At 54.7% G+C, this 12,267-nt stretch overlaps 2 protein-coding genes across 3 annotated transcripts; both read right to left on the bottom strand.

The window, feature by feature from the left end:
• Positions 1 to 124: 124 nt before the first annotated feature.
• On the bottom strand, positions 125 to 3,859 carry DDAH2 (DDAH family member 2, ADMA-independent). 2 transcript variants are annotated; one of them, XM_027099283.1, is made up of 7 exons: positions 3,241 to 3,859; positions 2,039 to 2,402; positions 1,824 to 1,923; positions 1,625 to 1,698; positions 1,328 to 1,447; positions 639 to 788; positions 125 to 449 (listed from the first exon to the last, which is right to left on the bottom strand). In XM_027099283.1, the coding sequence occupies exons 2-7, from the start codon at positions 2,333 to 2,335 to the stop codon at positions 333 to 335; spliced, it is 858 nt and encodes a 285-aa protein (XP_026955084.1). In that variant the 5' UTR covers positions 2,336 to 2,402; positions 3,241 to 3,859; the 3' UTR covers positions 125 to 332. The 2 variants fall into 2 exon arrangements, with proteins under 2 accessions (XP_026955084.1, XP_026955085.1); XM_027099284.1 differs by lacking the exon at positions 3,241 to 3,859 and adding an exon at positions 2,538 to 3,224.
• A 271-nt stretch (positions 3,860 to 4,130) lies between these two features.
• On the bottom strand, positions 4,131 to 9,226 carry CLIC1 (CLIC family member 1). The gene is made up of 6 exons (XM_027099326.1): positions 8,931 to 9,226; positions 6,730 to 6,839; positions 6,411 to 6,536; positions 6,147 to 6,253; positions 5,494 to 5,675; positions 4,131 to 4,528 (listed from the first exon to the last, which is right to left on the bottom strand). Exons 1-6 carry the CDS (start codon positions 8,967 to 8,969, stop codon positions 4,367 to 4,369), a joined length of 726 nt encoding a protein of 241 aa, XP_026955127.1. The 5' UTR covers positions 8,970 to 9,226; the 3' UTR covers positions 4,131 to 4,366.
• Between the last annotated feature and the right edge of the window lie 3,041 nt (positions 9,227 to 12,267).

Genomic DNA, 12,267 nt, shown 5'->3' with positions numbered 1-12,267 from the left:
GATGAATGAAGGAGGTTTGATGAATGAAGGAGGCCTCCTTCCCAGCACTGACCCCAACCTCAGGTTTCAGCCCTGCCCTTGACCCCCTGCCCCAGTAAGACACCAGTCGCAGCCCAGTCGCAGCCCGGTCTAAAGGGTCAGTTCTGTTTTATTAGTTCTTGAGGAGAGGATTCACCCAGTGACCTCCATCCTTTTTCTCACTCTATGCCCTCCCCCTACCTTGGGGCCATCTCCCCACTACTACCTATTCACTGTCCTCTATCTAACCTTCCTTCCCCTTCTACTCCTATGCCACCCTGCCCCTGGTCAGCCAGGACCCCAAGGCCAGGCTCTCAGCTGTGGGGGCGTGTGCTGAGCACCAGGCAGAGGGAGCTGAGCCCAGCGCCTGCCTTCTCCAGTTCCGAGCAGGACACAGGTACCAGGGTGACGTCAGAGAGCTTCTGCAGTGCCTGCAGGGAGGACAGTGTGTGGGGAGAAGGGAGTAAGACCCCAAGGCCCACAGCCAGGGCCCCATTTCAGCCAGCTAGAGTGGCCCCACCCTGGCTTCTAGAAAAGGTACCCCTTCTTCCTCCCACTAGGGAGACCTGAGCCCCATTTCTCTGGTTGTTGTTGGTGGTGGAGCTCCTGCCTTCTCTCACCTCCTGGCTGTTGGGCAGGTCCCCGCCTCCACGGTGCAGGAGGAAAGGGGGCATACCAGGCAGCCCAGGACGCAGAAAGAGACAGTCAGCCGCTGCATCATCTGGGAGGGTCAGGGAGGCATAGGGGTGATCCGTCAACACTGCCATTGCCTGGGGGAGAGGAGAGAGGAAGCATGCAAGGCTCAGAGCCTCTCCACAACTGAGTCCGGCTGCCCTACCACCGCTAAGGGCTGGGGACAGAGTTACATTATTGTGGAATAATGATGACAGCAATCACATAGCACTTACTATGTGTCAGGCACTAAGTGCTTTAATTAACTTGTCTAATTTCCACCTCGGACTCACACGCAGTTCTTTCCACCTGCTACCCACTTCTCCCCTACTTCAGATCCCACGGGTCGGTCCTGTCCATCCTTCAAGACACAGCTTGGGTGCCCTTTAGGGAGTTTCTTGAAACTCGGGAAAACGGTGTTAATTGCCCCTGTTCCTCCGTGTTGCAGCTGTCTGTCCCATTTATAATAACTTCTTGTTTTCACACGTGTTTTCACATAGATGGACAGCTCCGTGAGGGTAGGGGTTGGAGTTAATTCTCAGAGCCTCCCAACTCCCCGCCTCCCAGGCCCGGAGCCACGCCCACTTTTGTTGGCCGCGCCCCAACCTGCCCCACCCCAGCCCCAACCCCTTCTCACCCTGACAGCTTTTTGGGCAGCCTCGCTGCTACCTGCCACCACAGTGCGGGGTCCCCCCATGCCGCAGAGGCCACGCAGGTGGGAGGGGCTCGAGACCGGCACCGTGGAGACGGCAAAGTCCTAAGGGGAACAAGGGAAAGTATTCAGGGACGCGGGAAGGGTGAGAGGATACCCTCAAACACAGGCTGCTCTCAGCCTCTTCCTCCTCAGCGCGGCCCGCCCCGCGCCCCCGCCCAGGTCCCTCAGACCCCCATCCGCTCCCTGCTCCCCCCATCCAAGGCTGGTCCCGCTCCTCACCCGGAACGTGTCCGCCACGATCTCAGCTCCTCGGTGATTAGTCCACCTGGAGAGGCCTACGAAAAACTCCCGGCCTGAGCCCAGGGAGGCCGTCGAGGTATGAGGCGGGAGTGGGTTGGAAACAAGGCCCGAGATGGCCCAGTCTCCCAAAGTCTGCTTCCCTGTGCCAAGCCCCAGGGTGCAGGCATCCCAGCCTCACCGGTGAAGAGAACATCAGTGCCATCCAGCGTCGCGTTCTCGTCCCCCATCTCCACAATTCGGAGCCCCAGGTCCTGGAGGGCTTTGCGGACGCCATCGACCTTAGGGCAGGAAAAGAGGGCGCGAAGCGGAGACCTTCCCACCCCCATTCTTCCCTTAAGCCCCAGACGTCCAGATCCTCCCGTCCCCCTACCCCACCCGTGCCCAGGCGCTCACCTCCGGCCTGCGGGCGGGGCTCCAGGGCCGCGTGATTAGGGCCGTATCCCCTTGGATCACAGCGGTGTCACCAAGCAGCGGTCCCAGCGGCAGCGACTCTTCAGGAGGCAGTTCTAATAGCTGCAGCCCCAATCGCTGCCTCAGTTTACCCCCCAGCACCCCATGCTCCCTCTGAGCTTTGGCTAGGTCCAGAGCCGGAAGGCCAGCCCCCGCACCCTCCCCCGACGCCAGGCTCTCCGGGACCCCCCGGATCAGGGCATGGGAACAGCGGCCCAGCCCCTCCCCTGGCGTCCCCATCCCATCCACACAGACGCCCCCTCCGGCTGCGCTGATTTCTCAGTTGTCTCTTTTTAACTTCACGTGTCTGGGAGAAGAAACAGAACGGGGGTAGGCAGAGAGAGACATGCAAAGAAGGGCATAGGGGGATGGTTAAAAGCGCCCGGGTCTTCCTCCTGCCATCTCCGGGCGCCCCTCCCACTCCGCCCCACCCCCTCCAGACCTTCCTCTCCTGCCGACCCCACTCCACCCCGCATCCTCGCGGGTCTGCTGCTTTAGGGGAAGTCCGAGGAACGAGATCGGGATCGCTAGTCTCCAAAACACCTGTTGCCCCTGCTCGGGGTCTTCGAGAGGTCCCTGCCGGGCGCCCCTCTTGGCAGCCGCTAGGATGCGCTCACTCCCAAAAAATGCAGCGGCCCCGCCCCCTTAACCCTCTGCTGCTCGCTGCCTTAGGGACCCGAAGTGCGGCGAGGAGCCCACAAGGGTTATGGGACAGGAGGAGACAGCTGGGGAGAGAGTCAGGACCTGGGGGATGAAAGTCCTGGGTGTCCGAACGAGAACGGGAGAGAGGGACAAGGAGGGAGGAATTAGAGCCTAAGGAGTTAAACATCCTCTCTACCCTGGCCGGTCACTCCGTTCCTAGCGCGACCCAGTGTAAACCAGACTGAGTCCCGGAGGACTGGGAGAGGTCTAAAACGAAATCCAAGGGGCGGGGAAACGGGGGGGCGTGGTTCTGGGGAGCAGGCACCGCTCCGGGCGCCAGGACCGGGTGCCCCAGTCTCCCGATCCATCTTCCCCAAAGTCCACCCCGACTCAGCTCCGCACCCAAATGTCGACCCTCTGCACTGTCCGGCGCAGGCACGGGCCCAGCACCCCCAAACTCCCCCCACACACACGGTCCGAGGAGCACCTCCCACCAGACTCACCTCCTGCGGCCACCCCCACTCTTGCAGCTCTGTGCTCTTGGCTGGGGCCCCACCCCCTGAGGACAGAGTTGGTGAAGAAGAGAGTCGTAGTCTTCAAGCCTAGGGGATTGGAGCTTTGGCTTTGAGGGGTCCCCGGGTAGGCGCGCTCAAGTACTACAGTGGGTCGGGGGCGCGACGGTCTGGCGGCTCCGGGGCATTGTCTAAGCGGGACGGGGCGGGGCTCCTCGATGTCACGCCCATTCCGCCCTGCTTTGCCGCGCCCACTCCACCCCGACTGCGCCCCCCCTTCTCGGAATTCGGCCCCGCCCCACGAGCTCTGCCCAGACCCACCCAGATCTGGTCGGCTCTGGCGGCTGGGCTGCGAGTGCTACATGGAGCACAAAACAGCGCTACGGTGGACCCGCACTAAAAATGGCAGCCCCGTCACAAGCACCCCTCTTCTAAATTCCCGGTTTCTGCCAGGAGTTCGAGGTCATTGACCCACTCTTCATTCCGTGTTGCTCACACTTCAAGTCCCCTTTGTGTAAAAACACTAGATTTTCTTTTTTCCTTTAAAATTATTTATTTATGTTTGGCTGCGTTGGGTCTTCATCGATATGCGCGGGCTTTCTCTAGTCGCGGAGCAGGGGCTGCTATTCTTTGTTGCGGTGCGCGGGCTTCTCATTGCGGTGGCTTCTCTTGTTGCGGGAGCACCGGCTCTAGGCGCGCGGGCTTCAGTAGTTTTTGCACCCGGGCTCACAGGCTCTGGAGCACAGGATCGGTAGTTGTGGCGCACAGGCTTAGCTGCTCCGTGGCATGTGGGATTTTCCCGGACCAAGGCTCGAACCCATGTTCCCTGCATTGCCAGGTGGATTCTTAACCACTGTACCACCAGGGAAGTCCCAAAGCACTAGATTTTCATTCTGTACTTTATTACTGAAATACGTTGTCCTACCCACCCCATAGTAAAAATCTCACCCAGATCCCCCCTCCTTTCTCCTCATCCCCCCCAGCAAGCCCTGCACAGGTGCTCCAGGATTCTATGCCCACTGGCCATTTTGGAGTGTGTCCATTGGGTAACCATGTGGAAACCACCCAGGGCCTTTGTGGAGAAAATGGAGGGGGGCGAGGGAGCTCCAGGAGGGGCTTATTTGAGGGCCTTGGCCACTTGCTCATAGGCCAGCTCGATCTCCTCATCATCTGGACAGGTGGAGGCAAACTCTTCCCGAGCATAGGCATTGCGCAGGTACCTATGCACTCCCCGAAACACATCCGGAATGGAGAATCCTCGGTACTTCTTACATACCACCTAGGGGTGGGGAGAGGAGAACCAGTAGGTTTAGCTTCAGGAAAGTGACATTGGCTGCCATGCTCTTGGTCTTTCCCTTATCCCAAGGCTTCATGATAAAATCCAGGCATTCAAGTAGGTCCACTATCTGGTTTCTCTTCCGATGATTCTTATCTCCCATATAAATCATCTTCAATCATCTTTCTTAACTCCTCACTGTCTTGTAAGGCCTTCACCCATCCTCTCCGCTTACTGAAATCCTGGCCATTTATAACCAGCCCCTTTTCAGGCCACCCCAGTCCATGGTGCTAGTTTTCCCCTCTTGATTTTGAAATATAATTCACAAACCATGAAACTCTCCTCTTGAATTTCCACAGCAACTTTTTTCTACTTTTCATTTGGCTTTTAATCATGTATTATTAATCATGTGAATGTTTTATCTTCTTAGCTAGATTTCAGATCCTTTGAGGGCAAGGACCAATCACCACATATCTTGTCTCTCCGTGCCTAGTAGAGAGATTGTCAGTACACAGTTCTGCAGCAGACTGACACTGGGCCCACATTTCAGAAACTAAACCGTAGCTTTGAACTATGACAAAAACACGGGAACCAGCAGTTTTCATCTTCCACAAGAGGAAGTGGAGACTGAAGCTATAGACTTAAAACTTTGATTTTAGGAAAAGCCTGCTCTCTGATCTGGGGATTTGGCAATGACAGAGACAGGAAGAGCATTCTTGAAAGTAACACTGGGATGTGTTACCCTAGGCCAGTCTGTTTGCACCCACACCTTGCATCGTGGAATGTAATTCTCTCAAGTAGTGGTCTTGCCAGCAAAGACAGCAGAGAAGGAATGGGGTGGTGTCTGCTATTGAAAACCACCCTAAGAAAGAAAGCACCTTTGGAGTGATTGTCATGGGAAGCCTGCGTGGGAGACCCTTAAAGAGCCATCCCAGCGACCACCCTCTCCTCCCACAGTGACCACTCACCTGTACTATGTGGAGCTTTGGCAACAGGTTGCAGTCAGCCAGAGTGAGCTCATTGCCGTCCAGAAACTTCCTCTGAGAGATGCCCTCATCCTCAGCGCTGGTCTCATCTACTTCATCTGGGAGAGGGGATGTCAAGTAATTGTCTAAAACTTTCAGGGCTTTCAGGAGTCCCTTCTCCAGGTCTGTGCAAGAGAAGGGAGTTGGTAAGAACATCAGAGGACTGACATAGTCCAAGAAGGCCCATGAGGGGGTGAACGCTAATGGTGAGGCCAGTCCAAAATAATAATAGCCAACACTAATGTAGTTCATTTTCTCTGTGTTATTCTAAGCAATTTACACACAAAAACTCATTTAATTCTCACATCAACCCATGAAGTAGATACTGTTATCCTCATTTTATAGATCTGGAAATGGATGTACAGAGAAGTTCAATGAATTCCCCAAAGTCACACAGCTACTAGAATTTGTACTCAGGTCATCTGGATCTAGAGTCTCTCTCTCTCTCTCTCTCTCTCTCACTGACTCTCTTTTTTTTTTTTTTTAATTGAAGTAAGATTTGCCAACATTCAGGGTATCTGAATGTCCAGGTGCCCCTAATCACTAGATCTTTCCTATTCCTCCTAGGACCCAGGCCTCCAACCCACAAGACTCACTATCATTGAGAGCTGGGTTTGAATTCTTGATGTAGGCAGAGAATTTGGCAAATATGTCCAGCCCAGCTGTGTTGGATTCAGGGTTCAGAGCTGCCAGCTTGGGGTACCTGGAAGCCAATGGGACAAACAGGATAAGATATCTTCTGAGGAGGAACCTCAGCTCCCCTGCCACAGCCCCACCACCATCTCTGTTTTTCATTTCTTCAACCTCTCTCTCCCAGAGTCTCCCAGCTCCCCTACTCCCCTTTCCAAGTTCCTCTATACCTGGGAGGGCACAGCACCGCCTCCAGAAATTCCTCAATCTTGTTGGTGTCTGTGTGCACTTCAGTGCCATACAGCAGGAATGGGAGCTGCCCTCCTGGGCACAGCTTCTGCACCGTCTCAGTCCGCCTGGAGGAGAGACCAGGCATTAAGACAGGAAAAGGGAGTTAGGGAGACCCAGAAAGGAGAGATGGAGACACGTGGCAAAGAGACTCCGGATAGAGGGGAAAACAGTTCAGGATGGAAGGACTCAGGTGGGTGAGTGTGTAAGTGTGCATGTGTGTGTGCACAAGGGAGTTTAGAGGAACAGAAGTGCACCTACCTTTTGGTGTCAACAGTGGTGACATTGAAGGTGACTCCCTTGAGCCAGAGCACCATGAACAGTCTCTGGGAGAAGGGGCAGTTCCCGATCTTGGCCCCATCACTGCCAGCCTGGAAAGCAACCCCCAGCCCAAGGTTAGGCCTGGTGCACCCCACTCATCCCCAGGCCATTCTCTGCATCTCCTACTCCCAGACCTAGCTGGTTTCTGCCTAGTCATGACACATACTCAGTCTCACCGCTAAAAGCACCCCTCCAGAACTGGGCTCTCTACCCTGGGGTCTGGGTCAAACCTAAGATGGGTCAGTGAGAATATCTTCTGCAAAGGTAGGCTTCTGGTTCCCCAGAGAGTTGAGGACAGATGGAGGTAGGCAGAGGGAATGGGCTTTGGAGAACTTGGAGGATTTGGACCCTAGAGAGGGAACACTAATGGTGGTGTAGTTAGTTTTCTCTGTACTATCCTAAGCACTTCACATACAAAAACTCATTTAATTCTCACATCCACCCATGAAATAACGCCTAGAGAGGGACTTTGGTGAGGCTAGAGTTGTGGGCTAGAGGCCTGGATTCCTGAATGGAGTAGAGCCTGAGAACAGGAGAGGTGGGGCAGGGTTTGGCAGGAGTTCTGGTTCCCTATACCTCTACCCAAGCAGCTGGGTGGGGAGTCAAGGGGCTCAGAGCCTCGTCCTAGAGATGTGGAGGGCCTTGCAGAGGGGGGCTGCCCTCTAATCTGCAAGTAGTGACCTCATCCCCCAAAGGACACCTCCCCGTTAGCTGAGGGTGATTCATCTCACTGTGTCTCCGGTCTCAGCAGCTTCCTTCCTGGCAAGCAGTGGGGGCAGGGACCTGTGAGACTGAGGCCTGGTGAGTGAAGGCCACCTCCCTCTTCCCTGGGCACAGCTGGGGTTTCCCAGGACAAGTCCCCTGGCTCCGGATAATCTTCCTCACACAGGACCCAGGGCTGGAATCTCTAGAGCGCAGACTCACCCAGGAGTAAAAATAAAAATAGCCCCCAAGGCAAGTGTGAGAGTGAGGTGGGGACCACACCTAAGGGGGTCGACCCAGGCATGGCTGAGGGAGAGGGAATGGCTACCGGAGAAGCCCCAGCATAAAGGAGAGGGAGAAACGGGCTGGAACACACAAAGGCTAGATGAACAAAAGCGGGGAAGTGGAGAGAAAGGAGGCAGGAAAGCGAAGGGTGGGGAGAATGTGTGAACCGGGAGTTACCGACGGAGGGGGAGGTCGCTAAAGGGAGGGAGGGGCACAAAGAAGAGATCCAGAGAGGGGAGAGAATGCAGTGCTAGTGGGGAAGGGAGCGGGGAGGAAACGGCAGCCTGCGGTTTCGATATGCAAATGCCTTGGGACCACCTCTCCTCATCCACACCCGCAGAGAGCACAGAGCTGGGGCGACTCTTTTTCATCTGTTTTTGTAACCCCCAAACCCTAAACGCCCTAACTCAGCTCTCCTCCTTCTGCTCTCTCCCCATCTACCCTCGCGGTAGCCACAACTCAACTCTCATCTCCTCACCACCACCCTTTCTCTCGCTTCTCCAAGTCCTCAGAACACTCATTCTCGACCCCATCACCTCTCTGAGCCAGCTTCTGGAACTCTACTCCCCCTCTCCCGTCTCTTTGCACCCCACCAATTCTTCCCAGTTCACCTGGTCCCACTCCCAGGCCTCCGGACCACACCCTCTTCCTTGAAACCTCCCCCGCCCCGACACCCCCCCCATCCAAGTCTCCCCCACTATGCTCCTCACCCTCTGATCTTCTTGTAGGGCCCTCGTCCGGATGTTTCCCTCTGTCCCACCCAAAGCCTGTAGGTCTGCTGCCCCCTTCTCTCTCGGTCCTCCTATCAGCTGTCCCCCCACACCCACTCCCGTCAATCTTCTCAGCTCCTGGGAACCCTCCCTTTTCTCTACTTTCCTGTCCTTTAGGCTGCTGGAAACTTGCAGTTCTACAAACTTTTCAGGGTTGAGCCTAGATTTCTCATTACCCACGCACACATCAATTGTCTTCCCCTCCCAAACCCCGGCCACCACCACCCCAGGCCCCTGCCACACACGCCCTAAAGACTGCACGTGGGCTTGGGGGTGGGGATCAAAGAGAAAAGGGATTAGGGAGTTAAGGCTAGAGCTGGGGAAAAGTGCAAGTTGCCTTCCAGTAACTCGGAGGGGGGCCTAGGAGGGAGAAGGTGTTCTTACCTTCACGAACAATTCGACCTGCGGTTGTTCTTCGGCCATGGTTGCGACGGGGACCAGGAAGCGGCCGTCTCTGGGGGAACTGGGAGGGGGCGGGGCCAGGGAGAAGGCGGTCTCACAGAAAAGATTCTCTCCCCCAGACCTGGGACTACTCGCCCTGCAGCGCCGCAAGAGCCCGATCAGACCCGCTCACTCCAGACGCGGCCTTTCGACCAGTCCAGCGTACTCCACACCCAGCGGATCTAGCTCTACCCCCTCCTGGGCTGGATCTGGGAGCTGACTCACGGACCGCCCCGCCCTGAACCTGCGGAGGGGACAGGCGCGGGGGCGGAACACGATGACCTAGGGAGTGGGCCCGGAGGGGTGAGCCTCAGGTCTCCCAGATGATGGGGAAGGGGGTGTTGAGGAGAGGGAATCCTGGGAAACTTCTTGTGTCCCTGCCAGTCTCCTTGAACAAGGGACTTTTTTCTGCCTCAGTTTCCCTGCTTCATTAATCAGATTACACTCCCACTCAACCCTCGCACAAGAAATCTGACACCGACTGCTTGAGCACGTTCCTGAGGGCCCAGAAAGGGAATGAATTATAGAAGGGAAAGGTGGTCCTTTATTACTTTCTCCAAGTTCCCTCGGAACTCCAGTCCAAATTCTGGGTTGCTAGGACTGTGGCCCAGGAGAGGGACTTGCAAGTGGAAGCCTGGGTTGGAGGAAGAGAGCGGTGAGATGTAGGGCAGGGGTGGGGAAAGGAGATAACCAGGCCTTGTGCTGGGGAAACCGGAAGCTGAGCCAAGGGGCTTCATCACTGGCGGAGGTACTCTCCCGCTCCGTAGCCTGGTCAGCTTTAATGCTTCTACTTCTGCCCCCCGCCACCCCGGTCTGGGGCCCTTTCCTGTGCCCCTTGCCCTTTTATCACTGACGGGTTGCCTTGGAGTTAGGGTGGAAGCATGGGGTTATTATGGCCCCAGAGTAGAGCTGCACCGATGCTAGGGGCTGGTGGTAGTTGGTCCTATCATGGGGGAAAAAAGTGAAGATCAGACAGAATAGTGTGAGTGGAGTTCTCAGAAGGACTAAGGACTCCACAACAAGAGAAGCCACCGCAATGAGAAGACCGCACGCACAAATGAAGACCCAATGCAGCCAAAAATAAATAAATACATAAAGAAAGAAAGAAAGAAGTAGGGAGGACAGAGGAAGAAGAGCTCTCTCCCTCCCTCCCCAATAACCTTGATTTTGGAGGTTCTATCAAACCCTTTATGATCTGCTGAAAAATAGCCCAAAAATATGTCCTCCAGACTGGACATATGCCAGCCTCCACATTTGAATCTCTCTCCTATCCAGCCATCCCTTTCTTCCTCACCACCCTCTGTCTAACAGGACACCTACAGTTTCAGAAAATCATGGTGGAATGCAAGGACCTAGGAGCAAAACAGGGCTTGAAACTTAAAGAAAGGGAGAGAGTTGGGGGGAGGAGGGGGTGGAGTGAAGAGAGGTGCTGGAACCAGCAGTTAGCGGTTTCCTCTCATGCTTCCTCTTCTGTGGGTTTTCTCCTCCATGGAGGAAGGCCTTTCTCTGTCCTCCTCAGAGAGGGGATATATTTGGTGTTTGCTCCCTTGAATTGTAACATCCGATAAGGATGTAGAATGATTCAACGAGTATGTGTTTGTTGGTGGGGAATCTCCTCCAGGGTGACCCTCAAAATCTGCACACATGACCCCTTCCATCTGAGGAAGGGAGGTCAAAGCAGCGCTACTTCTCAGGGTCCTTTTCTGCTCCAGCTGGTCCATGTCCACCAGAGAATCTGCCCCACAAAAGTCTCCCTTCTGGGAGAAGCCTCAGGCAAATGGGGCCAGCCCTGAGCTCAGACAGGTTTGACAGCTTCTCCCCTGCCTCTCTTTCCCTACAGCTTTTATAGCTAGAGCTGCCTTGATCAATATTGACTTTGGCTAGCTGGCATGGCTACCCACAAAGTATTTTTCCTTAACTTCTCAGGTAACAACAGGTAATGCTGCCCTCTCCTGGTACCATCCATCAGTGCCGCATGGGTTTGAAGCCAGGGGCTATACCCCCAAATCCTGCATCAAAGAAGTTTCCCTCCCATCTCAATCTCCTTGCCCCTGCTTTTCTCCTATCTCAGTATCTCCCCTTTTCTTCCCCAGCCTTTCTTTCCACTCCCTCCCCTTCCTCAGGTTGGTAAACCAGTCCCTAATCTCTTCCCACCCCAGATTGGAACGTGTGTCCCTCCCCAACACTCCTTAGAGCTGTCACCTGGCCTCCTCCAGGTTTCCATAGCCCCATTGCTAAACAATTTGCCAGGGGTAACCATTAACCTAGCCGTTAACTCACTCCCCCACCTTTCTCACTAGAAGGGATTTTCCAATCATTGGTTAGCAGAGCCAGGTTACCATCTTTCCTAAGCTCTTGGGTGGGATCTCCGCATCTCAGAGTACCCAGAACAAAGCTGGGGGTGAAGATGTATTTTAAGAGGTGTTTTTAAAAGTATATGATTGTTTATTTCTTTCTCCTTCACTATCTCCTTGCTTCTCCTCCCCTCAGACACACACACTTAAAAATTAGGCTCATGGAGTAGGGATTTAATTACGTTCCCTGTTTTGAGTCCACTACCTGGCCCAGAATGAATGAATGACACCCTTCTGTCCTTAGGGTTTTGTGTGTGTGTGCGTGTGTGTGTGTGTGTGTGTGTGTGTGTGGAATGCTTCCACCTTCTCTTGGGGCGCTGAAATTATTAATTAGGCCCTGTGGTGTCCCTATGGGAGTGATCATACTCTGCACCCAGGAAACAGGCAAAGGTGGGCTGAGATAGGAGTCTCGCTTCTTATTTCCGCTTATTTATTTAAAACACTCACGTAGTTCTTACTATGTTTGCCAGGCACTGTTCTAAGCTCATTATAAATATTAAGTTAGAATTGTTGGCATAGGTTGAATTAATGTGGCTTATCTCCACTCTCCAGAAAAAACAAAAACAAAAACAAAAACCGCCCCAAAACGTGTCTCTGTTCCTTTAAGGTCGCCCTCCTCTCCAGATTACCCAACGCCCCTAGACCCGTTCCGGGGGCTCTGACTCCAGCTCTGCTAAGGACCTTCTCACAGGCTCCACCCCGTGTCAATCAAGGGCCAGAGGCCCGGTTGCTAGGCAACAGCAGAGGGCGGGAAGTTTGAACGTTCTGGCACCGCCCCATATGCGAATAGGCCAGTCATCGTCCAGCCTTCTCTGCGGTCCCCTCCTCCCTCTCGCTCTGTTGGATCTCTAGGCAGGATCCGGGTCTCTTCGACCAATAGCGGCTAAGAAGGCGGGGCGTGTGCGCGCGCACCCCGCCCTCGCGTC

Source organism: Aethalodelphis obliquidens, unplaced genomic scaffold, assembly GCF_003676395.1.
Source record: "Aethalodelphis obliquidens isolate GAN/ISIS:26980383/991018 unplaced genomic scaffold, ASM367639v1 scaffold131, whole genome shotgun sequence".
NCBI classification, from domain to species: Eukaryota; Metazoa; Chordata; class Mammalia; order Artiodactyla; family Delphinidae; genus Aethalodelphis; species Aethalodelphis obliquidens.
This window is presented reverse-complemented; position numbering and strand designations above follow the sequence as displayed.

Bases quoted from the DNA above. Each gene is read 5' to 3' on its own strand.
- DDAH2 (XM_027099283.1), bottom strand. From the start codon at position 2,335: ATGGGGACGCCAGGGGAGGGGCTGGGCCGCTGTTCCCATGCCCTGATC. The intron at 1,448-1,624 runs GTGAGGAGCGGG...TGTTCCCCTTAG, and splicing joins TCGTGGCGGACACGTTCCGG to GACTTTGCCGTCTCCACGGT. The intron at 789-1,327 runs GTGAGAAGGGGT...CCTCTCCCCCAG, and splicing joins CTGCCCAAAAAGCTGTCAGG to GCAATGGCAGTGTTGACGGA.
- CLIC1 (XM_027099326.1), bottom strand. From the start codon at position 8,969: ATGGCCGAAGAACAACCGCAGGTCGAATTGTTCGTGAAG. The intron at 6,254-6,410 runs GTATAGAGGAAC...ATTGGCTTCCAG, and splicing joins GCGGTGCTGTGCCCTCCCAG to GTACCCCAAGCTGGCAGCTC. The intron at 4,529-5,493 runs GTGAGTGGTCAC...CCCCACCCCTAG, and splicing joins CAAAGCTCCACATAGTACAG to GTGGTATGTAAGAAGTACCG.